General features: G+C 37.2%; 2 protein-coding genes, 1 long non-coding RNA gene and 3 pseudogenes across 4 annotated transcripts; 1 reads left to right on the top strand and 5 right to left on the bottom strand.

Annotated features, from left to right (window-relative positions):
• Positions 1-441: 441 nt before the first annotated feature.
• Positions 442-3,453, bottom strand: LOC148916539 (cysteine-rich receptor-like protein kinase 15; annotated as a pseudogene).
• Positions 3,454-7,498: 4,045 nt separating this feature from the next.
• On the bottom strand, positions 7,499-8,558 carry LOC148916538 (antimicrobial ginkbilobin-2-like protein; annotated as a pseudogene).
• A 4,932-nt stretch (positions 8,559-13,490) lies between these two features.
• On the top strand, positions 13,491-14,856 carry LOC148916537 (uncharacterized). Its single transcript, XM_089055157.1, has 2 exons — positions 13,491-14,055; positions 14,336-14,856. The coding sequence occupies exons 1-2, from the start codon at positions 13,491-13,493 to the stop codon at positions 14,854-14,856; spliced, it is 1,086 nt and encodes a 361-aa protein (XP_088911283.1).
• Positions 14,857-17,163: 2,307 nt separating this feature from the next.
• On the bottom strand, positions 17,164-18,227 carry LOC148916536 (uncharacterized). Its single transcript, XM_089055156.1, has 3 exons — positions 17,742-18,227; positions 17,349-17,581; positions 17,164-17,254 (listed from the first exon to the last, which is right to left on the bottom strand). The coding sequence occupies exons 1-3, from the start codon at positions 18,072-18,074 to the stop codon at positions 17,164-17,166; spliced, it is 657 nt and encodes a 218-aa protein (XP_088911282.1). The 5' UTR covers positions 18,075-18,227.
• Positions 18,228-18,362: 135 nt separating this feature from the next.
• Positions 18,363-19,127, bottom strand: LOC103326733 (uncharacterized). Of its 2 annotated transcripts, none has more exons than XR_016128154.1 (3): positions 19,039-19,127; positions 18,736-18,963; positions 18,363-18,643 (listed from the first exon to the last, which is right to left on the bottom strand). It is a non-coding gene; the product is annotated as an uncharacterized LOC103326733 (long non-coding RNA). The 2 variants fall into 2 exon arrangements; XR_016128153.1 differs by having other exon boundaries at positions 18,901-18,963.
• A 452-nt stretch (positions 19,128-19,579) lies between these two features.
• Positions 19,580-20,250, bottom strand: LOC148916535 (uncharacterized; annotated as a pseudogene).
• Positions 20,251-26,675: the final 6,425 nt, after the last annotated feature.

The following is a 26,675-nucleotide window of genomic DNA, read 5'->3' as shown; positions in this document are numbered from 1 at the left end:
AACTTGCACCCCAAGTGAAGAAATCACCATTAATAATAAATCCTTAATCATAAATTTATTCCTCGTAATTGGTTCACAAAGGTCTGGGTCTCTAAACCCATCTGGGCTGACTTCTTACTTTAATAAAACAAAGCCCAAACTCCTGTTTTTGACATGGGCTAATAGTCAATTGGGCTGGCGCGTGGAATTTAGACCCAAACAACTTTAAACGTTTTTAGTCATATTATCATAGATCAAAAGCTATGAGCTTCATGTTAATCAATACACCTATACGAACCACTTTCGTCTAAGTGTGCAATCATCCCCAAACGTAGAAACCCATTTCACTTTTTTTCCAGATGAAGATAAAAATCAATTCATTCCTCAATAATTGAGGTTACAATAATGAATATGGTGACAAGTAATTTTTTGCCGTGGTTCCGAAAATATATTTAACTCGATGAAAATATTTTAAACTGAATATTAAACAGAAAAACGCAAGTTCTTCATGTGTCGAAATTCCTAACAAAGGGTACATGCATGCATCCTGCCTTTGTGAAAAAGTATCAATTGACCATGCATCCTGCCTTTGTTAAAATGAATCAAAAGGGATCGATCTTCAACCACTAGCGAGGATGTGGTTAAGTAAAAGTCTCATATTCCATTACTATGACAGAGTTACTCTTGGATCGATCTGACCTTGTTGCCCCTGAATTATATTCAGATCGTAATGACATGTCCAATCCAATGCTTCTATGCAAATAAAATGCAGGTTGGGAGGGCACTGGGAGAGTGAAGGAGTAGCTATTCATCATGAGAATAACAGAAGCCATGGTTGGCCTATCAGCTACATTTTCTTGCACACATAATAATCCAATGTGGATGCATCTCATTATTTCATTTCTTGAACAGTCTTCAATGTGGGATCTATTAGATTTGAAGTGTCCCTTCCCTCCAACTTCTCGGGCTGCAATGATTGTAGATTTGATCAGAGATAAGTTTTCTTTCTTTGATTCGTTGCACTAAATTGTATTGAGATACCAAAACTACATTATATTTTCACTTACGAAGCTTAGAAGATCCTCCGCATTTTCTCCATCTTGGAAGCCACTATTTTTGTCCCCATGACTATCTCTAGAACTAACACACCAAAACTATAGACATCAGACTTAACAGAAAAGTACCCACGCATTGCATACTCTGGAGCCATATAACCACTGCATATCAACAAAAAGAATGTCAGCGGTCACCAACACATATGGAAAGGAAATTGTTGACATAACAAACATAAGCCCTGACGGTTAAGTGCATATTCTTACTAGGTCCCAACAATCCGACTAGTATTGCCTTGCGTTTGATCAAGCATGAACAACCTTGCCATGCCAAAATCTGAAATTTTGGGGTTCATTGCATCTATCAAGATGTTACTAGCTTTGAGATCACGATGAATAATTTTAAAGCGAGTCTTCGTGGAGGTAAAGGAGGCCTCGAGGTGCCTACTATGATTTTGTAGCGCCTCACCCAATCTAGTTGTACAGCGCTTTGTTGAGTCTGCAAATATATAAATGCAAAATCAAGACTTCAATTACAATGTTTGCTTGCATACCGTCACACAATTGGAATTTTATAATAAACATTGAAGTTAGCGAAAACAATGCATAATTCGGACATACCAAATATGATGTGATCGAGACTTGCATTAGGGACAAATTCATAGACAAAAGCCTTTCACTTCCTTCTAAGCGAAACCTGAGTCTAACTAAATTCGGTGTTGAAGTTTAGCCACTAACAAGACCTCATTTTTGAATTCTAAATCTCCTTGCCCAGAATTTGTAGAGAGCCTTTTTACAGCTATATCTTTTCCATTGAGAAGCCTACCCTGAAAAAATATATAGGTACGGAATGAAAAAACAGAAATCAGATAAGTGGTATTCAAGAAATATCAAAGTTATAAGTTCTTGTTATTAACTTGTCATTACCCTGTAAACAGATCCAAATCCGCCCTGTCCAAGTTTATTTGCTTCGGAAAAGTCATCTGTGGAAACTCTAATGGTGGCCAAGTCAAATTGCAAGGATTCTGCAGATCCAATTTCATCTGTATCGTCGCTGCCTGAGGAACAATTGAAATTCTAAAAATGCCTATAAAAGTGGTAGTACTTGGCTTCCTTCCTATCAAATGGAATAATATGATTAATTAATGTTCACTAGAGTTGCGTTCTTACCTGAAATTAACTTCCCAGTTTCAAGTTTTTTCTTTGTCCTCCTTACTCTTAAACAAATGCAGAAGAACATAACTATTAGTACCACAGAAACAACAATTGGCACAACGATAATGATGACAGTTCGAGATTTGTCACTCTTCGATCCTGCAAAAATCAGAAATCTCATTTGCATTAATTTGAATACATACATACAGATATATATGCATTAGAAATCTATTCGACCCAAAATTGTTGTAGTGTCAACAGTAGCAATGGTCCCTCAACTTGTACACGAGACAACTACATCAACTAAAAATTGAATTGAGGGACTAAAATGTAACTCGTCTACAAATTCCTGGACAATTGCTCTAGTTAAGCCAACTTTATTTCTTCAAAGCATAATATATTGGGATATAAATATGTATATATGTACCTCCTATACTGGCTGACGGCGGAGCAGGACTAGACAGTGGCGGTGGGGGAGGACTAGACAGAGGCGGAGGAGAAGACGGCAATGGTCGGACAGTTGTAGGGTCAACGATGGGATAGATCTCATACCTAAGATTACAGCTGGGTTTACTAATAACACCACCTTCCTTCCCGGGAAAATATTTTGGGATATCTGCCATAGAACTACCCAAGCAATAACTGCAGTTCTGCTCGGTCAAATCCGGCCTACACTGCGCAAGTCCATAGATTGTCTGGAAGTTGGGAGCGGTTGCGGTCCCTACTGCAAATTTTCGAAGTGAACCGTTCCCTGCAGCTTGACCCCTTAGGTCATCCAGTAGCGTCTTCAGCTCTTGAAAAAACCCGTCGACGTCGGACACGTTCTGTACGTTATACCACGGGAAAGCAGGGTCAGTTTCAATGGCTCCGTAGATGGAGCGGTTGGCGTAGCGAAGCGTGCACCCGTCAAATATGCCGAAAGCTTCCTTTTGATTGGGACAGACCTGTGTGAGCTGTTGTGTGCCTTTGCTGAGGCAGCCACGGCAAATGTCCACCGTGAAATCCCCTTGACATAGCCCGATTGCGTAAACCTGGTCGGGGTTTTCCCCATACGATGAGTTATAGAAGCCGTAGCCATTACCGTTGTTGGAAGGGGAAAAAGAGAAGAGAGAAGGGTGTTGAGGTTTGTCTGGTATGTACTGTTGGTGGTGTAGTTGCCTTTATCGTTGTAACACCAGGGGGTTATAGATTGAGTGCTGCTGATCATGAGGAACAAAACGGGAGAAAGGAAGAACAGAAATCTGAAGGAGAACGTTAATGGCGCCATTCTGTTTTGTACATTATTGTTGGTCAAATCAAAACTGTGTTTATATACTTTTTATTCTCTTGTCGTGTTGATAAACTCTTGTCGTGTTGATAAAAAAGGAAAAAAAAGAGAGCATAATACATAAAAAAGAAAATGTAATTTATTTCTCAAATGATATATGTTTCGCATATAATAATACTCGGACCAAATCCTGCCAATTTCAATTCATCAAAATACTTCTTTTTAATTATAGTGCCACTATGCATCCACTATATCCTTGTCAGTTGTCCAAAAAAACTGATCAACACACACCATTTTTTATTTTTTATTATTTTTATTTAGCTCTTTACTTCTTTTTTTTTCTTCTCGGGATTTAGTTCTTTACTTTGGTTTTTTGATAAGAAAGTTTTTAATTTTAATGTATTATATGAGAGAGAGAGAGAGAGAGAGAGAGGGAGGTGGGTGTGGCCCTAGCGGGTAGGATGGAGCAGTGGGCACATGCATCAGTGCCTATTTTCACCCAGATTTTTGAATTTCAACTGACAAAAGAGAGTAGTGCCTACGTTCACAACTATTCACACGGTATAAGTCCGTGCCTTTAGATCAACTTTCTTTTCTCTCTATTGCTTTTTCTTTCTAGAACCAAAATAAACGTTGGCCACATCCATTTGTATTTGTGTTAACTACCGCGAAATCTGGGTCAAAGGAAAGGAAAATTCCACAAAAGAAAAGGTGACGTAGTTTTGATCGAACTTCTAATACTAACTACTGCGAAGGTAAAAAACACCCCTTTTATTTACAATCCCAATATGAGTGGTTTACAAAACAATCAATACTATCCATCCCGATACTACATATTGTGAGCACCATAAATATTGTTGGCTTTCTATCTTATTAATTGAGTCTCACGATCGACTAAATCAAACTTTTGACTACTGCTTAGGGAGCTCTACATGAGGTCCATCCTGCTGATGATTTATATGGAAGTTTCATTTCCCTAGCCAGAGTTTATATTTGACTAGAATTATGAAGGTAAACATTGACTAGCATGGACGAAGATTTTGGAAATCATTGATATATCATAATATGAGTAAAATAAAAGCCACACACACATATTGACAGAGATGGGACTGGTTCTTCTTGTGATTTTTGATGAGGACTAATTGGAGATTTCAAATAAATAAAACAATTGAATATTGGAAGGGGGACGTCAAGGCAAGGAGATGTTGCAAGGAATTTTCTACCGTGGACGGACTGCTTTTTACTTTACTAACCTTAATTAAGTGGGTCTCCTGGTCAAAGGAATGGAAACTTCTAAAAATGGGAAAAAGATAAAAATGTTCCATAAAGCATATCTAATTCATGAAATTGGAAACATCTAATTTGAAGCTCAACGTCCATTTAGGGATAAGAGGTCAAGTCAAGCATCCAGCTTTTTCTTCTTTTTTGTTTTTGCAAATTATGATTCTAGTCTCTATAACTTGGCAAAATCTGACGTTGGTGTTGGTACATTAAATTTCAATTTTGGTGGAAAATTAAAAATCATTTAGTGCCACATCAAATATTTGACTAGAATTATGAATTATGATTTCATCCGACCATATAATACTGCCCACTAAATTGGCCCTAAAAGAAAGCTACATCACAACAATATGAGTCTAGCCACAACAAAAGTATCAAACTCATTGAGAACATATATCGTCCTCGTTGTCCATGTGAATAAAACTTGAGACCTCCTCTAACTAAAAATACTACTAAAACAAAGGCTAGTTAGTAGCCTAAAGTCCCTTTCAAGTTTAGAAATTGTCATAGCTCTGTTCTGTGAGCAGATCCGAAACATCTTGTAAAATAACATTGATTTCGATTCCCATCACCCATCTAAATTGACAGAGTTTACAAGCTAAATTTACAAAGAAAATTAACTAGGTTATTACTTGTAGACTACTCCGAATCAATTACAATCAATATAACACAAGGAAACTAAAACTAACTTTCCTAATTCTTAACACCCATGTTCTTATGAGAAGTAGGTGCAATTGTCAGTTACAAGAACCGACATACCTTCTACAAAAGGGAATCCAGCAACTAAAGGCTTTAACAACTTATATAATATTATAGCCGGGTTATTAATTGAAATGGTCCCTTAATTTTTGCTCCAATCTCATTTTAGTCCACCAACTAAAATTTTCATTTCAATAGTCCTCCAACTCTCTATTTAGTATCAAAATGGTCCTAATGTCAAAGTCTGTAAATTTTGCCATTAAATTCAGGGGCAAAACTGTCAATATGAATTAAAATAGTAATATATAATTATGTTTTGCCTGATAGGAAGAGGGAGGAAGCCGCGTGCAGCAAGAAGAAAAAGCATTTTGTTTTTTTTAAAACACCATGGGCCAAGCAGCGTCGTTTGGCCACTGATCCCAAAATAAAAATGCCTTCCGTATCCTTCCACTGACCTCTCGACCTAGCCAACCTTCCTATCCCAAAAACCCTTCCCATCTTCCAATTGCCATTATTCTTTTCTCAGATCCAAACCCCAAGCTCCCCAATCACCACCTATTATTGTTATTGTGATATTTCTCATTTCAAGTTATTTTTAAGTCTTAAAATCAAAATCAAAATAAGGATGATGTGTGCTGTTTTTAATTTAATGGAAATCAAATCTGTAATTGCTTGGATGAAATTTATGATTTATATGTATGATGAAGTTTTTGCTTATTTGTTGATTAGGTGGTTGTGGTTTTTTTTGTTCTTTGGTTAATTGGCATAGGTTTGCTTTGAAGTTTTAAAAAATTGAAATCACTCAAAAACATATATAAAAAAATGACAAATTGAAATCATTCAAAGCATATTTTCAAGAAAGAAATAAAATTTGGAAGAGAAAAAAATAGATAAGAAAAATAACCCATTCTTAAATTTTCTTTGGAACATTTACACTATGACCCTACGGGATTCGAATCCTGGGTCCGTCACTGCTCACCCACCATGAGTTTCCCCGATGTTGATAATTACCTTCACTCTTTATATATTAACATAGGCAGTCTACACAGTAATAAAATAATAACTTTTCATATAGGGTCTGATATTTTACATCATCTTAGATACTAACAATGAAAAAAAGGACATAGTAGATCAAGGATATATACTTGTTAGTTGCTGGACTATTCCAGGAAGTGAAGCATCCCATAATGAACAAGACCAGCCCATGCCCCAACCTGAATGATGACTTTTTAGTTGCTGGAATTATGGCAATGGTGCCTGAACCAATGTTTTCAAAGGCGAGGCGTATAGGCGAGGCGTTTTTAGTAGTGTTACGCGAGGCGTAAGCCTTGAAGCGTTGAAGCGTAAGCCTTTTGAACATTAATTTATTTTAATAAGAAAAATGTAGGAATAATACAACTAGTATATTTTTAAATAAAAAAAAATATACGGAACTTGAAATTACAGTTGCAAAGAATTAGAGAGAAATAAAATGACTTACTTACAGTTAAAAGATTAAGAGAATTCTTGAAATTGATGGAGATTATCTAGTAAGGGTAGAAATTATGGTTGTATATGTATTATACAATATATATATTAATTTAGAAAAGGCAAAAAAAAAAAAAAAAGAAAAAGGGGTAAGTAGAAAAGAGCCGGCTGGAGTTGGAAAAGGCAAGAAGAATGCCTTCAGTTTATTACAATAAAGGTAAGGGGGGGTATAAAAAAGTAGAAACTTGCGGTTTTTTTTTTTCCAACACACTCCAAGTGACGTCGTTTCGTTTTTAAATTGTTTTTAAACGCTACAATCAAAACGACGTCGTTTCAATAACCTAAAAAAAAAAAAAAAAAGGGGTCGTCTTCCTCGCGAAGTTCTTCTCCATGAGCCAGTTTGCAGAGCGAGCAAAATTCTTCGGTTGAGGTTTCGAGATCTGCACACCTTGCTCCGCCTCGCTACGCTTCAACCGCCTTACGCGCCTTCCACGCCTTCCCATTCTAAGCGTACAACTCGCGAAACAGCCGACCGCCTCAGGCGTTTCCCCTGCCGCCTCGGCGCGCCTTGGCCTCGCTCCGAAGCCTTGGACATGCCTTTGAAAACACTGGCCTGAACTTGTAGACGAGACGACTACATCAACAAAAACTTGAATTGAGAGAATCAAATGTAACTCGTGTACAAATTCATGGACAATTGCTCTAATTAAGCCAACTTTATTTCTTCAAAGCATATATACCTCCTGTACTGGTTGATGGTGGAAGAGGACTAGACAGTGGCGGCGGGGATGACGGCACCGGCACCACAGTTGTAGGGTCATAGAAGCGATTGACTTCATACCTAACAGTACAGCTGGGGTTTGAAACTCTACAACCTTGCTTCCCTCACAATATGCTGGGATATTTCCCATAGCAGAATCCAAGCATTCACTGCAGGTCTGCTTGGTCAAATCCGGCGTGCACTGAGCAAGTCCATATATTGGTTGCAAATTGGGAGCGGTTGTTTTCCCTACCGCGAACTTCCGAAGAGAACCGTTCGCTGCAGCTTGACCAATTAGGTCTTTCAGCAGCTTCCTCATCTCTTGAAAAAACCCGTCGACGTCGGAGGAGGACAGGTTGTTTATGTTCCACCACAGCGGGAAAACAGGCACAGTTTCCATGGCGCCGTAGATGGAGCGGTTTGCGTAGCGCAGCATGCACTCGTCGTAAAAGCCGATAGCTTCCTTCTGATTGGGACAGACCTGTGTGAGCTTTTGTGTGGAGTTACTGAGGCAGCCACGGCAAGTGTCTGTCCTCAAATCGCCTCGACATAGAGCGATTGCATGGACCTGGTCGGCGTTTTCTCCAAAGGAGGAGTTGTAGAAGCCGTAGCCATTGCCGTTGTTGGAGGGGGAAGAAAGAGAAGAGAGAAGGGTGTTAAGGTTTGTTCGGTAGGTGCTCCTTGTGGTATAGTTGCCTTTCTCGTAGAAACAGCCATGGCTTCGAAACTTAGGCTGAGCAAGGGATTGAGAACTTATTAGTAACAGAATGGGAAAGAGGAAGAAAACAAATCTTGAAGAGGCCATTAATGGCTCCATTCTGTATTGTATATTATTGTTGGTTAAGATCAAAACTGTGTTTATATACTTTTTATTGTAGCAACGGTCAAGAAAACATTTGTAGACCTTTGTGTGTGAAATTTTTCCAAGACGTTGGGCATAAGTCCGTGCCTTTAGAACAGTTTTCTACTAGTGGGACAATGTAAGAATTCCCTGCTTGACCAAATCCTGCCAATTCCAATTCATCAAAATACTTCTTTCACCGTTCCACACTGTTTTAATTAAAATGTAGATGAAGACAGGACTGGTAATGATTTTGACTTTTGAGGATTGATTGAAACAAGAGTGGTTGAGGACCAACTTTCTTTTCTCTCTATTGCTTTTTCTTTCTCAACCAAATTAAACGTTGCCCACATCCATTAGCATTTGTGTTAACTACTGCATAATCTGGGTCAAAGGAAAGGAAAATTCCACAAAAGAAAAAGTGATGTAGTTTTTATCCAACTTCTAAATCTAAAGCAAAATATAGATTAACTATGAACGTATCGAAATTAGTCTCCTCTTGTAAGTCCTCAAAAGACGCCTTGGTCCTCCCCTCCCCCAAACTTTTTCTCATAAAAAAATAATAAAATATTAGTCTCCTCTCCCACTTCCAATTAACAATTTGGGTCAACCCTATACAACACCAATGCATTCCTCAATAATTGAGGTTACAATAATGAATATGGTGACAAGTAATTTTTTTGGCGTGGTTCAGAAAATATATTTAACTCAGAGTGACATCAATATTATTTATAAAATTTGAATTAGAATAAAGTAATTTGAGATAAAAATTTGTTTCTTTCATTGCATTCAATTTCACTAATAGATAAATACTCACAGCTTAAAAGATCCTCCACATTCTCTCCACGACGAAACAACTATTTTTCTACCCACTTACAATCTCTAAAATCAACATGCCAAAACTATAGACATCGGACTTAACTAGAAAACTACTCATGCATTACATACTCTAGAGCCATATATCCGCTGTATACGCCAATAAGAAGGTAAACATTGACTAGCATGGACGAAGATTTTGGAAATCGTTGATATATCATGATATGAGTAAAATAAAAGGAGATTCACTATAATATTCAATATAGGAGCCCAAATTATAAAAACACCATATATGAAATGGACTTTAGAAACACACCCAAAGCCATTTACAACATAACACAAAGATTTTTAACTTCTTTTAAATTACAAAACTATCATTGATTTCTTAAAACAAACTCAACCCAAAAACCTCATAAAAAAGCCCAAAACACTCAATGGGGGCATCAAAGTAATTTAATAATTAAAATTAAATTCAATGGGTCAGCTGTCATTTTTGGTGCTTTTTTTGGGTTTGTTTACAGAAATTAAATGATGTATGATTTATTTATAATTTTAGTGGTAAGAAATAAATCTAAAATAAAAGCCACACACACATATTGACAGAGACGGGACTAGTTCTTCTTGTGATTCTTGATGAGGACTAATTGGAGATTTCAAATAAATAAAACAATTGAATATTGGAAGGGGGAGTGTATGGTTGACGTCAAGGCAAGGAGATGTTGCAAGGAATTTTCTACTGTGGACGGACTACTTTTTACTTTACCAACCTTAATTAAGTGGGTCTCCTGGTCAAAGGAATAGAAACTTCTAAAAATGGAAAAAAGATAAAAATGTTCCATAAAGCATATCTAATTCATGAAACTAGAAACATCTAATTTGAAGCTCAACGTCCATTTAGGGATAAGAGGTCAAGTCAAGCATCTAGCTTTTTCTTCTTTTTTTTTTTGCAAATTATGATTCTGGTCTCTATAATTTGGCAAAATCTGACATTGGTGTTGGTACATTAAATTTCAATTTTGATGGAAACTTAAAAATCATTTAATGCCACATCAAATATTTGACTAGAATTATGAATTATGATCTCATCCGACCATATAATACCGCCCACTAAATTGGCCCTAAAAGGAAGCTACATCACAACAATACGAGTCTAGCCACAACAAAAGTATCAAACTCATTGACAACATATATCATCCTCGTTGTCCATGTGAATTGAACTTGAGACCTCATGTAACTAAAAATACTACTAAAACAAAGGCTAGTTAGTAGTCCAAAGTTCCTTTCAAGTTTAGAAATTGTCATAGTTGTTCTATGAGCAGATCCAGAACATCTTGTAAAATAACATCGATTTCGATTCCCATCACCCATTTAAATTTCCAAAGAAAATTAACTAGGTCAGAGTACTCCAATTCAATTACAATGAATATAAACAAGGAAACTAAAACTAACTTTCCTAATTCTTAACACCCATGTTCTTATGAGAACTAGATTCTATTTTCAGTTACAAGAACAGACATACCTTCTGCAAAAGGGAATCCATCAATTGAAGGCTTTAACAACTTATATAATATTATAGTCGGGTTATTGATTGAAATGGTCCCCTAATTTTTGCTCCAATCTCATTTTAGTCCATCAACTAAAATTTTCATTTCAATAGTCCTCCAACTCTCTATTTAGTATCAAAATGATCTTACTGTCAAAGTCTGTTAATTTTGCCATTAAACTTAGGGGTAAAACTGTCTCTATGAATTAAAATAGTAATATATGATTAATAATTAAAGGAAACTATTATAAAACTTAGAAAATTTTAAAAAATTGAATCTCACCAGCCACATGGTTTTTTTTTCTCGTGAGATTGACCTAAAATTAATAAAAAAATTCTCTATTGTTTAAATTATTTAAAACAAATTTAAAATCAGATAAATACAAAAATAAAATAACAAATTTTTTTAAAAGAGTAAACAAACCCAGATTTATACAAAAACACTGCCTGCATCCCAACTCCATAACCTCCCCCTCTTAGCCTCACCCACCCCTTTTTCTCCCTCACCCTGACCATCCCATCCCCACTGCAACCCACCACCAATCCCAAGCCCGAGATTCTAATTTGGGCAAAAAATTGAGGAAATGATATCGACCAAAACTCAAGAGCGAGGACGCTGAACACACTTCTATTTATTTGATTTGGTTTTCATCCAATCTATCCTCAAAGCACATCAAAACCAACAAGCAAAACATAGCGTATTGCAAATGCTCGACCACTATGACGCCTTTGGGTTAGGATCGAGAATTTGTTCAAGTCGGTCCCCTAGGATGTTGAGAACTCATTTGTAGGCCCCATCAGGTGAGGTTGTGGCTAAAGATGCGCCATACGTGAGGCCGCGTGAGGCGGAGTCATGTTGTGTTGGTTCTGCTTATGTTCTCGTAGAGGAGAAAAAAAAAAGAAAGGGTAGGTGGGGGAAAAGGGGTGGAAGGAGGTAGGGAGAGCAGAGAACTGAGATGAGGTTTATTTATTAATATTTTAGTTTATATGGACAATTTTATCCCTCAATTTAACAATAAAATTGACAGACTTTGACAAATAGGACCAATTTGATACTAATAGGTTTGCTTGGTGATACACAAAGAATCTCCTATATCTTTTAGGTAAGAAACCAATTCCTCGATGGACAACGAAATAAATTCATACAATCAGGAAACTAAATCCAACAACTTGGATTTTGTCTATTAGGTCAATAGAATAAAATCTAAGGAAAATTAGGTATTAGACATAATTAAGTTTACTAATTAGTAAGTGAGATATTAGGTATTTTAGTTTGGGTTTTAATACCTAAGAAAAAATAGCTATTTTAGATTAGTTAGCCAAAGGCTGGCCCAGATTCGTTGGGCCAGCTTAAAAATAACAAATGAAAAGACAATTCTACCCTTTTCTTAAAAGCTCGCCTGGCCATCTGTAAACCTACAAATTAAATGGCGCTTTTGCCTCAGATGTTTAAGCGAGCGAGTTTCTCTTTCTTTTTCGTTGTTTTCTTCTTCGTTTGAAGTTTGTGGTTACGCCATTGGAGCTCAATTTTAGTAGGTTTTTCCTTTATTTTCTTCGTTTTGATCTTCTTTTTCTGCTCGTTTTAGTTCGATTTGCATCTTTGAATGATGTCGATTTGGGTGATTTCGCTTCTCCTTAGTTCGGGTATTTGAGCTCAGTTTTGTGGCTCGATTTTGCGGCGCGATCTTGTGGCGTTCAATGCTAAACCCTATATTCTTCGTTTTGTGATCGATTTGATTTTAATTCTTTATCGCCGCTTTGTTGTGGAGATTTTTGGCAGTCCTAAGTTTTGAGGTATGAGTACTTTAGAACCTGTTTTCGTTTATATCGACTTGTATGTTTATGGAATTTAGTTTTAGTACTTTTATCGTGGTTTCCTTTTGGTTTCTATTCGAATTGTTTTGATTTTCTATCATAAACTACATCTATTTGTTATAGTTTTGGTAGAAACTGCATTGCAGTTTCTTGTTTCATAATTCGATTTCAGACTAATATTTGGAAGTCTATTGGAATTTTACAACTGCTCATGTACATTATTTACTAATTTAAATTGTTTTCTATTTTTGTTTGTTGTTTTGTTTGCATTTTCAAGGCTAATGGAGGTGTGTGTCATTGCCAAGTGCACATATAAGTCGGAAACCATTATGTTTTCAGTTTCATCAGAGTCATACATGGTTTATATTTTGAAGACTTTGTGTCTAAGGTTTAAGGGTTTGCAGTTGGGTTGTTTTACGTTACGGTATTCACGCCCAGCTTATCCGAGTTGTTTTCTAGAAACGGATAGCGATTTGGACATGATGAGGACATTTTTGTTTGTATCAAATGAGAAGAGTGTTGATATTTTAGTGAAGGATTTATGCGGGAGCAGTGAATATGGTGGTGATTTTTGTGTAAATAAGGAGTTTATAGCATGTGAAAAGGCGAGTCGTCGTGTTCCAAAGATCTGTCGAAGACAAAATGAATTTTTGGGCAGGTCGAAGAGAGCAAGTGCTAAGCCTTTGTTGTCGAATGAGTGGGAGACGTACATACATCATGAAGTAGGGCAGAAGTTTCACGGTGGTGCAGAGGAGTTCGTTTGAAATTGTGCAAGTACGCTCTTGAAGTAGGATTTAATTTTTTATATGCCGGCAATGACAAGAAGCGGGTGGTTGCTATTTGTTCGAATAAGAAATTGGAGGGTTGTAGCTGGCATGTTTATGCTTCGTTGTGAAGCCACTGGCTGTTTTGTAATTCGGACATTAAATAATGTGCATACATGTGTGGGTCGGATACGGGAATCAAAGAGTAAGATGATGAAGTCTCGTGTGGTGTCCTCCTCATTGTGGACAAGGGTACAAACCAGTGAAGCGGTTGAGATTATACACGAGTTCAAAGATTATTATGGTATAGACATTTCATACTACCATGCATGGTTTGGAAAAGAGTTAGCTAAATTGAGCGTTCACGGTGATGAGTCGAAGTCCTTCAGCGAGTTAGTGTGGTATCTGACGGACGCCGTAAAGGAAACTAACCTAGTTCTCTCTGCACTCTTGAATGTGACGCTGGAATTAATCGCTTTAGACGGTTTTTTGTGTCGTTACGGTTGCATTGCTGGATTTCAATATTGCATACCCTTGTTGTTCGTTGATGCTACGCTTTTTGAAGAGCAAGTACAAGGCGGCCTTCTCTGTGCTTCCGGAAAGAATGGAAATCAAGGTATGGTTAATGTATTGCAGATTCCATTTGTTGCAATTTTTTAGCAGTAAATCGCATTGCAGTTTCTTGTTACATAATTCGATTTTCTTAATAATTTTTGTATGTCTGTGGGAATGTTGCAACTGCTCATGAACTTAAATGTGTTTTAAACTTAGTTTTAGTACTTGGATCATGGATTTGCCTTTTGGTTTCCTTTCAAATTTGAGCAGATTTGTTTTCAAAAACTGCACTGCAATTTCCCTTTTTTGCTTATACTTGTGCTTTTGGTTTTGTTTTGCAGGGTTTTATCCTCTAGCTTTTGGAGTTGTTGATTCTGAGACGGAGGAGAATTGGACTTGGTTTCTTCAACATTTGGCTTCTATTTTGCTACCGATGGGGAGAGTGGTGACCTTTTTCTCGGATCGCAATCAAGGTTTGTTAAATGCAATGGGGTTTGTGTTTCCTGGATGGCCTCATTCTTACTGTTACTATCACCTCAAACAGAATTTGATATCGAAGTACCCGAAGTCAGGTTATGGGAAATTGCTCCAAGACCGTGTTATCAATTTATTTAGTAGGTGCGCATATGCTGTTACAGAGGAAGAGTTTACGGTAGCAATGGAGGAGTTGGTGATTGTTGGGAGTTCGAAAGTGAAGACATTTATATCTGATTTGTCTAGAGATCACTATGCGAACGCATATTTCAAAGGAATACGGTATGGGGAGATGGCAAATAGTTTAGCGGAGTCATTTAATAATTGGGTTGGTGTGTTTCAAGATTTGCCGGTGCTACCTTTGATAGAAGGGATTCAAAGAAATTGATGGTATTGAATTTCAACGACTGAATTGAAGGCGGAGAAGTGAACAACAATTTTGTGTCCGAGATGGAAACTAGACTGTGGGAAAATGCGGAGGCCGGTAGGACTTGGGTAGTTCGTCGTTCTAGTTTCACTGTTTTTGAAGTATTTGCTGATTATTCTGTGATGGTTGATCTTGAGCAAAGGACTTGTTCTTGTTGGCTTTGGCAAATTGATTTTTCCTTGCACGATGCGGTAGGTGCAATTCTAGCAAAGAAAGGTTCAATTTATGATTACGTGGAGTGTTACTATAGGACTGACTTCTTTCGAAAAGCCTATGAGAGTCCTATTTTTCCTATTCCAGATATTGGGAAAGGCTTGGGCAGCAACGCTGGTTTGCATTTGGAGTTGTGCTTCCGCCAATTACAAAGAGGCCAGCCGGAAGACCACCAACAAAGAGAATCAAAGCTTTTGGTGAATTTAAAAGGCCATTGAAATGCAGTCGGTGTAGTGTTACTGGGCATAATAGGAAGACTTGCAAGGCTGTGATATGAACATTCCTTCTCAGTTGACGATTGCTTACGTTAGATATGGTTTAGTGAATGTATAGTCAGTTTCTGCATTGCACTTTTTGCAAAAACCTGCATTGCAGCTTTTAGTTGCTTTTAATTGGCTACACAGCTTCTAATTGGATATTATGATTCTTTTTGAAGTTAATGAAAATTATACAATTGTTTCATGAGTGGATATTCGTTTTTGACTCGCCATTGAATGCTTGTTTTCAGATTTGAGCAGAGTTTGTTGCGTAGAAATCGACCTGCAAATTCGCTTTATTTGTTGCAGATTTTGACGTAACTTGTCCCATAATTCAATTTCAGAATACTTTTTGCTAGTCTATGGGAATGTTACAACTGCTGACCTACTTAAATGTGTTTTGAACAAAGTACTTTGATTATGGCTTTGGCTCTTGGGTTCTTTTTCACATTTTTTGAGCAGATTATTTATTTATTTATATAAACCGATCATAGCTTTAATTTGTTGCGTATTTGACTACAAAATTCAAAGGCAGTTTGTTGTTTCCCTTTCGTTTTGTTGCATCCTGTTCCAAGATTATATTACAGTTTATATGTATAGGAAATATGTTCTCATATACCATAACTAGAAATATTTACAAACATCCACAAGAATTAAGATACATATTGTCTTGAGTTAACGAAAGGCAAATCACTAGAGACGATTAATTACACAATGTTTGTGGTGTAGGAGTTTTGTGACATATTGTGCTCAATATTCATTCATGAAATTCTTGTCCACACTTTTTGAATGGGCTGTCCTTGTGCTATTTTATCCATGTAGAACATGACTAACATGCCGCAATCCAACCTGCAAATGAATACGAGATTAGCTTTTGGTTTTGAATGATTTCAAATTGTAATGAATGGTTGAGTAGACACAATTCTTACGAAGATGAATTTTGTTGAGCACATTCTGTGTCATCCTCAAATGGAAACTGATATGGATTTTGCAGAATCCAATTTAGAGTGAGTTCTTCATTTGGGACAAATCAACCTGGTGTGTAGGGCCCTTCTTTTGCTTCACAAGTTTTTGTATTTTTTAGTTTCTAAGAACTCTTGTGTGTGTGGTCTAATATATTCTAGCCACCCTTCCACAATATTAACCTGTTTAAAGAAGAAGAAAAAAAAGAGAAAAGAAATGGTAATCGCTGCATTGTATATTATAGTTTTGGTCTCAAATTACAAGAGTTGATAATACAGTAAATGTGACAGCTTGCTTGTGTTTGTTTGCCGAGAAATTAAGACAGCATTCCACTTACAAAATTTTGAGCAATGTCAATACATTTTTTCTTTTTCTAGGTCCCAACGATCTATGGATTGTAGTGTCTCCACTTTTTGTGAAATGAGAAGTGTAAAGTGGAACTCGAACTTGAAATGATCGGGAAGAAGAGAACATTGCATTTCCGAGTTTTCAAGTAAGTGTTCATACAGGCCCTATGCCAATTTGGTTCTAGAAAGGTTTGTATGTAAGCCTCGCTATCATTGAATGGCAATTTGTTAGTATATATTTTTCAAACTCATAAAGGTGCCGTGTCTGCTTAAACAATTTTGAATTTTCAAAATAATTCTTACCCAAGTCCATGTAGACATGTAATCAGGACTATCTGTCTGATGGGCCCTATTTTCTCCTCTCTATTTGGATATAGGCCTCAACAACTGTTTCATTGATTGAGAAAATGGGAATTATTAACGGTAATATAGGTAGCACAAATAAAAATGCAAGCAGTAGTGTGTGTTATAGAATTAGTATTTTATACTTACGCTTGTGACAGCCTCCAGTCCCATACAATATCTTTGATATCATGGTTTGTCACTTTCTCACTATCGAGTCCTGCCCAAAAGTTATCACTGCAGATTCGAATACATGAAATTCACAAGATTAGTTTTAGTTTAATTGTAATTAAAAGATGAAAGAGTTGTTCTTTTGGAATAGAGATATTACCGAGGTTGAGTACTTAAGTAGTATTCTTGAATTCTGTCTGTGTCCTCCTTTGGAATTTTCTGCCAAACCTTCTTTTGACCCCATCCTAGTTTTTTCTTTGTTGGCTTTTTTGGTCCTTCATCTTCATCATTTGATTCTTGCATACCTACAGGTATTGAATCATGAAGGCTCGTTCCTTTTGGGGGATCAGGAATTGGATTTGTGGCATCGGGCTGAGATGCCTCTTGTGTTAACTGCAGATTGAAAGGAAACTAATTAGAAACTCCATTTGATAAAACAGAAACTGCAATGCAGTTTCCGTTTCTGTAAAGCAGATAACACACTGCATTGCAGTTTCTATTTTCTGCAATGCAGAAAACAGAAAGCAACACTTGAACTGCAGTAATTGCATACCACCTTCTGATTTTGAGGATCCTCTTGTGTTGATTGCTCCTCGGAAGAGATAAGCTTGAATTGTGGTAGTTCTTCATCATCCTTTTTTGCCTTCTTTTTTGGTTTCTTATTTTTTTCGTACACATAGCAAGATGCTTGAAGCCTCTTTCTTTCTCTATTCTTCAGCCTTAGTACTCTTGAAGGAACATCAGGTGTTGGAGCATCTTGCTTCTTCTCTTCTTCTTTCTCTTCTTGTTGCTTCTCTTCTTCTTTCTTGTCTTCTTCTTTCTCTTCTTCTTCTTCTTGCTCTTCAACTGGTTGTGTTGGTTGTGTTGTAGGCAGATCCATCTCCATTTCAAAGACTGTTGGGGTCTGACAACAAGCTTTGAATTTCTACCTTGTACTTTTCTTCAATCTCCTTTTTCTTGGCAATCTTCTCCATGTCAATACGAGTTTCCTTGCCTTCCACTTCTGCAATCCTCCTTTTTAGATTTTGTATTTCCTGGAGCTGAATCAGATTCCACTGCATGGTGGCAGTCACATATTCTACATTATCTAATTTCTCTACGTATGTTGCCAACTTCGCTTCCACTCCTTTCGATCTCTTTTCTCCTTGGATAAATATATCCCACAATTCCTTCATTTTCTTCTCACTGTCTTCATTTATTTCACCCTTCCACAGTTGTAATCTTTCTGGGCAAACGAAGCTAGGATCTTGACGTTGGCGATAGTTGATTTGGTCTGTCATGGACTTCACCAAGAGGTCTTGAATTGCAAGAGGTTCATTTCCAGCTTCATTCTCAAACATTTTCTTCTTTCCATCCTCTTTTAATTCTGAGTTTGATCAGCATCATCAGGTTTTCCTTGGTCTTCGCTTCCTCTGCTTCTCTTTGTTGTCCTTCATCATCTTCTTTTTCTTTTTTCTGCATATTGAACGGAAACTAATTAGAAACTGCATTGCATTGGAGGAAACGGAAACCGCAATGCATAATTCTCTGTTTAGAGATTCTTATACCTTGTCAAGAGGGTCTCCCTCTTCTCTGGTAGTTTTTCTCTTTTTATATGCTTTCAAAATACCATGTACAATGAGATTGAATGATTCAAAAACTGCATTGGATAAAATACAAACTGCAATGTAGAAAACACAAACTGCAATGCACTGTATACAGATTTTAATTACCTTGTCAACAGTGTCTTCCTCTTCCCTGGTAGTTTTTCGCTTTTTAGGAGTTTTGAAAATACCCTGTACAATGAGAATGATTTAGCATGGATTCACATTCAAGATACATTAAAGTAGAACATGCGATAAATTGCATACCTCGATGTCATTCAAGTCCTTTATTTGGTTGAATCTTGTGTGCAGTTCCACAAGACTCCATTTAAGAATGGCAGGAGTTTCTTTCTCCTTGCCCAGGATTGGTTGTATTATGTTTGTGCTCTCACACAGTAGAAACTGCACAGTTCAAAAACAAGATATATAATAAATTAGGTTGGAAATCTTAGATAAACAGAAACTGCATTGCACTAAAGGGAAACTGCATTGCCTAAAACTCAAAATGCATTGCATAAGCCACTGTTTACTTACCAATATTAGGATAATGCAACCCGAAACAGCTCTTATAGAGCCTTCTCATCCCTTCTTTGCTTTTGCATTTGCTTTTGCGACTAAGGATTCATTCATGTAGGCTCAAACAATTTTTGCCCAAGAATAGCTTGAAAGTGTGTCTAGATTCACACAAGGCTCAAATAATTTCCAATGCAAAGTAGATGAAGCGTTGGCAAAAAGGAATGTCATGCAGAGGTGAATCAATATTAGGCTGACCACCTCCTTGTCGTAGTCAACTTCTTCTTCTTCTTCTTCAGCTTCTTTCTTTTCTTTTCCTTTGTTCGTTTTCTTCTTTTGCTCTCGCCTTGGCCTTTTCTTTCTTCGGTTGGTTTGCCAAGGAAATTGTCTTTAGTAATTCTGCTTCTACCTGGTTTTTTGATGGTTTTCCATTTTCTCCAAAGTGCCTTATTCTGAAGGTAGCAAGTGTACCTATCATTGACAAGTTTGACAGATTTTCCTTCATTTGGCAGTCCTAGAATCTGAGTCACTGCATTGCCTGTGATCTTGAATGCTTTGGTGCCAAATTTGAAGGACTTTGTATCCGGATCAAATTTCTTGAGCAGCTGCACTAAGTCAAGGTCTGACTTATTCATGTTATTCATGTCAATTCTCTGGTGGTAAAACAGCTCAATCAAGTTCCGTAGGGGCTTTTTGAGAAGCTTCTTCCGCCTTTCGTTGAGCTTGTCTTTTACGTCCGTAATGATGCTGTTGAAAGCATTGACATTGCACCAAAATGGACATAGTCCTGGGTGCTTTGCTTTCCGATCATAGTTTGGCTTTGGCTTTGGCTTTGGTTTACTCTTTTGAGCCATCATTTTGAATCTTCGCTTTGGTTGGTTTTGAGCTTCCTTCTTTTGTGGTGACATTTCTTGTGCCATTTGTGATCTGCAACAAGAAGGGATGAAAATACTATTAGGACAAGTAGAGATAAACTACAAGCAAACATAAACTGCAATGCAGTTTGTCTTTCACTGCAATGCAAAAAACAGAATATACTAGAAAATATGCATCACCTTGACATGAAATTGAAAGATCAGTATAGTCAAAACAAGAACTACAAAACATAACAGAACTACAGAACAACATGACATGAAATGGAAAGAAGTATAAATAATTTAGCAGAAACTACAATGCAGCTGCTTTTCTTCACAGGTAAAATGCTTTGATGCTCTTTTTCTTTCTTTTGTGATTTTTAGAGGTTTTCAAACCAAAACTAAACCCAAAACCTAAATTACATTGCAGAATGAAGAATGAACAGTAAGTAAAATTTCAGAACCCTAAAATCGAAGGCAAATTTGTGTTAAGGGACATTTTCTTACGATTTTTTCCCCAAGAGAGTGCTAAACCCTTCAATCGTCGTCGCTGTCGATCGTTGCTCGTCGCTCGTCCGCCATTTCAGATTTTGGGGGAATAGGTTGGAACTGCTGAAAGAGAGAATGAATAATCGGCTTCGATCGTTGGTGGTCTTCGATGATGGTCGCATGAATGGGTTGGTGGTCTTCGATGATCGTTGGTGGTCTGGAGGTTTCTAGAGGTGAAGTTGAAAGGTCGCGCGAATGGGTTGTGATTCAATTTTGGTTTCGGTTGATGTCGTTTTGGTTTAGTTTTGGTTTGATGTCGTTTTTCAGTTTTGGTTTAAAACTAAATACTGAAAATGGCATATGTTGTAATTTTCATATTTTGTAATGGTATTTTTGTTACATTTTGGTTTTTTTCCTTTTGCTAATTAGACTAAATTGTATTTCTTTCTACTAAATTAGTAAACTATATTATGGTTTAAAACTAAAGCTCCATTTTACCATCAAAGAAAAACACCCTTTTATTTGCAATCCCAATATGAGTGGTTCACAAAACAATCAATACTATCCATCCCAATACTACATATTGTGAGCACCAGAAATATTGTTGGCTTTCTATCTTATTAATTGAGTCTCATGATCGACTAAATCATTTTGACTACTGCTCAAGGAGCTCTACATGAGGTCCATCCTTCTCATGATTTAGAATATCAGCAAGAAGAAGTGATATATATGGAAGTCTCAATTCCCTAGTCAGAGTTTATATATAATGTTTACAAAATCCTTTATCCATAGTGGCATATGCATTCGCCAATAATCCACATTTGACCAAGTGCGATGCTGCATTTTTTTATTTTTTTTATTTTTATGGATACAAGTCAATATACGTACCTCAACATGTCATGCCTAAGCAAACAAGGGAAGTTAGTTTTAGTTTCCTTGTTTATATTGATTGTAATTAATTTGGAGTAGTCTACAAGTAGTAACCTAGTTAATTTTCTTTGTAAATTTAGCTTGTAAACTCTGTATTATATATATATATATATATATATTCAATTACAATAGGACTCAATAAATGGCTAAGTAACCAAAATCCTAACCAAATAAGAACTCGCCATCATTATAAACCAATCAAATGCCTTTTTTTTCTTTTTCTTTGTAGGAATTAAAGTTGAGTAACGAAGAATGAATCTAGATTTTTATATAAATTAAGCATTCATTCATTCTCAAAACTTAAATTTCAAGTTTATATAGCAAATAATTTACGTAATGTTGATAAAGCTACTTACAGTTACGGTGCTCTTTTATCTCATATCCTTAGAGATAGATTTGATACGGGCGATGCTTGATGAGGCATCCCCTTGGAAGAACCCAATTATGAAGGGTCTTGATGCCTTCAAACGCAAGCATGGCCCCCTTTTGGTGGGGACGGTGGCTCCACTGCTCCTGTTATGGCAATCTATTATGATACTATACAAAGCTGTAAAGCATGGATTGTACGACTTCTAATTCTACCACACCATCATTGTATCTATTCTCATGGGTAATTCTCTCTTTTATTCTTCTAAGTTCTATGTACGTTTGTGTGTGTGTACGCTTCTAGTTCCTCATAAATTGTCAATGAAACCCAATGCAAAGCTATGTCCAATACTATCGAAGAGGCAATATCATCAACTGTAGTTTCACGTTGGGCATGGCTCCCGAGCGACCTTTTGTATCTGATAGAGAGGTTCCATCTATATGCAGCCATAACCAAGTCTAAGAGAATATGCCACATGCAAGTCTCACTACAACATTTTAGGATTTGCGCGACGAAATCTTCGTCCAAGAAGATGATTTTAGTCGCACATAATTATGAGCGACAGAAGTTTCGTCGTACAGTCCGCGTGGCAAAGATCGTGAAGAAAGGCTTTGCGCGACGATATATACAGTCGCCGCGCAAAACAGGCGACGATAACAACTTCGTTAAAAACGCCGACGACTCCAAATGTTTGTCGCGACAAACCTTGCGCGACGAAAGGTTGGTCGTCGCGAACAATGCGCGACGGAGGCTTTCGTCGCGCGAGATACATGAACTTTGGCGCGACTAAACAATATTCGCCACGCATTAATAAGTCTTTGCACAACGAAAGAGTCGCCGCAAGATACAAATTTCGCGCGACGAGACAATTCGTCAGCAAGATACATCTTCGCGACGACGAAACAATTCGTCGCGCGCATACACATTTCGCGCAACGCAACTCTTCGTCGCGCATGATTAAAATAAATTTGTCAACGGGTTTTAAATGATTTTGCGTGACGATTTACGTTTCGTCGCGCAAAAGTAATATATATTATATTAAAAAATTTATTATTATTTGTTTTTTAATTTTGTAAAAAAATAAATTTGGTTTTTTTATAATTAAAATGAAATTACAATAAAAAGATTAATCGCAAAGAAAACATTTATTATATAAAATAAAATAAATGTATACAAGAGAAATATTTTAAAAGTAATTATAAAAATAAAAAACTAATCAAATAATGTTCCAAAATCTACTTGGTCATCTGCCACATGCGGCTCGGAGGTCCAGGCTCATGCAGGGCCGTGGTGTCGGGATGCTCGAGGTGGACTGGCTCGGATCGATTGGAATGACGGACGCGCTAGGGACTGCAGAATCACCGACATCCGACCTCGAGCTCGGCAACCTGCGATGTCAAAACAAATACTTGACTGCTTGCTCGCGATGATGACCGCGTCGAGGTTCCTCTCGCTTCGGCATTCCCATCCCCTACAATACGCTCCCGCCTCCTCTCGAGAGTCTGATCCAACGTCTGCGTCAAAATCTGAAATCCAGCATCATGCGGAGGATCCACAGACTGATCGGAGTCTCGAGAGGAAGTTGGGAGGCGGACTTCTTGAAGAACCAACTGGCTCCTCTCCACCATCGTCGTCTGTTTAACATTACATAAAATATAAATTAAAAAATGCATATAAATTGAAAGCGTAACATAAGAATTAAAATTAAATAATTCTTACATGAAGGGACTCGGCCAACTCATTCCCAGGTTGAACATAAATGTCACCAAAGACGTCGATCTCTGGGAATTTCGACCCCCCCTTAATTGAACAAAAGAAGGAAAATATTAGTATGAACAAAATAAATTAATAATAATGACGTATTAAAAATTAAATATAAATTATATTATTCTTACCCGACGCCGTGCATCCATCCTATATGAGAAGGGCCTGGAGCCGGAATGGTGGAGAAGAGTCTTCTTCTTCCTATTGCCCTTATTCACTTGGGCTTTATTCTGTTATACAAAAAATAAAACGTAATAGTTGAAATATAAATAAATTAAATAATAATGAGATATAAAAAATAAAATAAACATTAATAAGAAATATGTAATAATTAAACAAATATTATTAAAAAAATACCACATAATCGGGCGCCTGAAAATGAGCGCAGAGCCACGCCCAACTATCCTCCCGCCCCTCAAGCTCTTCGGCAACCCTCCCAAGAGCGACTTATGCGGATCATCAAACGCCTGAAAATGGTGGTGCAAGTCGCTCTTCCACTGCTTGTATCTCTCACCGAAGAGTCTGACATACGCCAAGGTCTCCTCGTTGAGGTCCTCTAAGTGGTAGTTCGTCTGCAATAAATTCATTACATACTCCAATTTTCGGCTGGTATTTTCTTAACCCATTTCCATGCCTCTTCATCTTGCTCTTTCATCTTGTCCATTTTTGCTTCATACCAGGGAATGGTAGTTGCTCTTGTCGTAGCCTGTAGAATGTTTTTTGTTGCAAGGCCGCATGCTCATCAAGATTCTTGTAGAGATGCCTAACACACATTCTAGCTCAATGTTGGAAGCAATGTCTCAATTGCAGGTATTGGACATTTTGCTTGTCACTCATAAACACCCAAGCTTTCCCATTCTCAATTTTTAAGTCTTCAATCAAAAGTTCAAGGAACCAAAGCCAACTACTTTTTGATTCCACCTCTACAACAACATAAGCAACTGGGTACAGTCCAGTATTCCCATCAACACCAACGGTTGTTAAAACTTGCCCTATGTAAGGTCCCTTTAAATGGCAGCCATCTATACCAATCAGAGGTCTACATCCTGCCAAAAATCTCCTCTTACAAGCTTCCAAACATACATAAATTCTTTCAAACACAGGTACATTACCCTTCATCTTATTCTTTATAATCACAGTGCTGCCCTTGTTAGCCTTCTTCAATTATTCTGCATAGTCCTATAGCCTCGCATATTGCTCCACATAGCTGCCTTCAATGATCACCTGGGACAAGTTCTTTGCTTTATAAATCTGATGCTTTGAAACATTCATATGGTACTTTTCTAAAACCTCAGCCTTGAATGCCCCTACATCCCACTTAGGAGTTTTCCTAATCTTGTCAGCAATCCTTTTGGACAGCCACTTTGAATTAGTATATTTCAGTTTGTCCACTCTAGTACACTCATGCTCTAAGGACAGAGTTTTTATGGCAAATGTCTGCTCATTTATGTCTATCTTGGAAGCAAACATAATAAAAGGGCATTTCGTGTGACCTGCACACTTTGCTTGAATCCTTTATTATCATTCTTCACCAATTTAACATTCCTCCCTTGCACAATTGCATACTCCCTAATAGCTTCCTTGAGTTCATCCTTATTGGCAAATTGCATTCCAATTCTAAACTTTGGATTTCTCAAATCAGTATCTTTCCTAAACTGTTTAAAATTTGTCTTCTTCCATTTCTTCTTGCTTGTCTTTTTTTGACCTTCTTCCTCATCACCAGAGCTATCACCATCAGAAGGAAGTCGATCACTATCTTCATCATCATTTGATATCTCCCCTGTAGCTTCATTAAGAGGCATTTCATTCATCTCTTCAAAACATTGTGCATATTCAACATTTGGTGCATCATTCCTTGGTTGTGCTCTTGATGCAGCCTCTTTATTACCATTTTCTTCTTCTTCACTTAATTCATAATCACTGTCAACAATAACATCCTCTTTTGCCTCCTCTTCCTCTTCATATTCATCTTCATTGCCAACATCTTCACTGTGTTGTTGTTGCCCTTTATCTTCACTCTCTAGCTCATTGTTATGAGTAGAATCATGGTAATACAACACCAATATCTGATCTAATGAAATGCTCCCAACCAACCCTGGAATACAACTATCATTTACAACCTCATTCACAACATGCTAACCACTTTTTGTAGGCCCCTTATAGTAAACTTTTAAGCTTGTAACCCTTTGTGTTATATCAACTTTGTATCCAAGATCTATCCCAATTTTCTTTAAATCCAATAATGACAGATAGTCATGAATACAGTTGTCAACATAGCATACTTTGCCTCCCTTATACACGCCGTTCTCCAACATACCAAAGTGGTGGAGTTCAAGAGTACACAGCTCTTCTTTATCTACCACATTACACAAAGGTATGCTTACAAACAATTTCAATGACAATGAGGACAAAGTAAGTGCAGGCATGTGCAAGTGTGAAATCACTTCCATGAAAAACCGACAGAAATGGGACCACAGACAATAATAAAGACTCCAACTACATTTTTTTCCACCTTCAAGCCAAAACTTCATTGTCAACAACAGGACCACACATTTGCAAACATAATATATTGCAATATAAAATGCAGAAGGAATATTTAGGTTATAGTAACTTACCATACTTGGGGGGTTCTCCAAACCACCGAAAAATTGTCCCCATTTGAAGAAGCCTCCACACACTGTAGACCCGACACTTTTCTCTGGGATTTCCATGAAATTGAAATCCTATATCTGTACTTGATCACTTTTTTAACTCAAAATACTTCGCTACTTAGTCCATTAACGCATAATGCTGACATAATGTTCCAAAATCCCCCAAAAATCAAAGTCCAATGCCTCTCGATTTGAAAACCCTAGGCGCGATTTTCCCCTTTTGCTCGGATCGCCATTTCGGCAATCTGTTGTTCTCATCGATGCAATCGTGCTTCGTGCAGCTGTCTCTAATTAACTAAAAAGTCAGATTTGCCCCTCACGAATCTATGAGAATCT

The sequence above is a fragment of the Prunus mume genome, linkage group LG6 (assembly GCF_029339155.1).
Source record: "Prunus mume cultivar Tortuosa linkage group LG6, ASM2933915v1, whole genome shotgun sequence".
Lineage (NCBI taxonomy): Eukaryota > Viridiplantae > Streptophyta > Magnoliopsida > Rosales > Rosaceae > Prunus > Prunus mume.
This window is presented reverse-complemented; position numbering and strand designations above follow the sequence as displayed.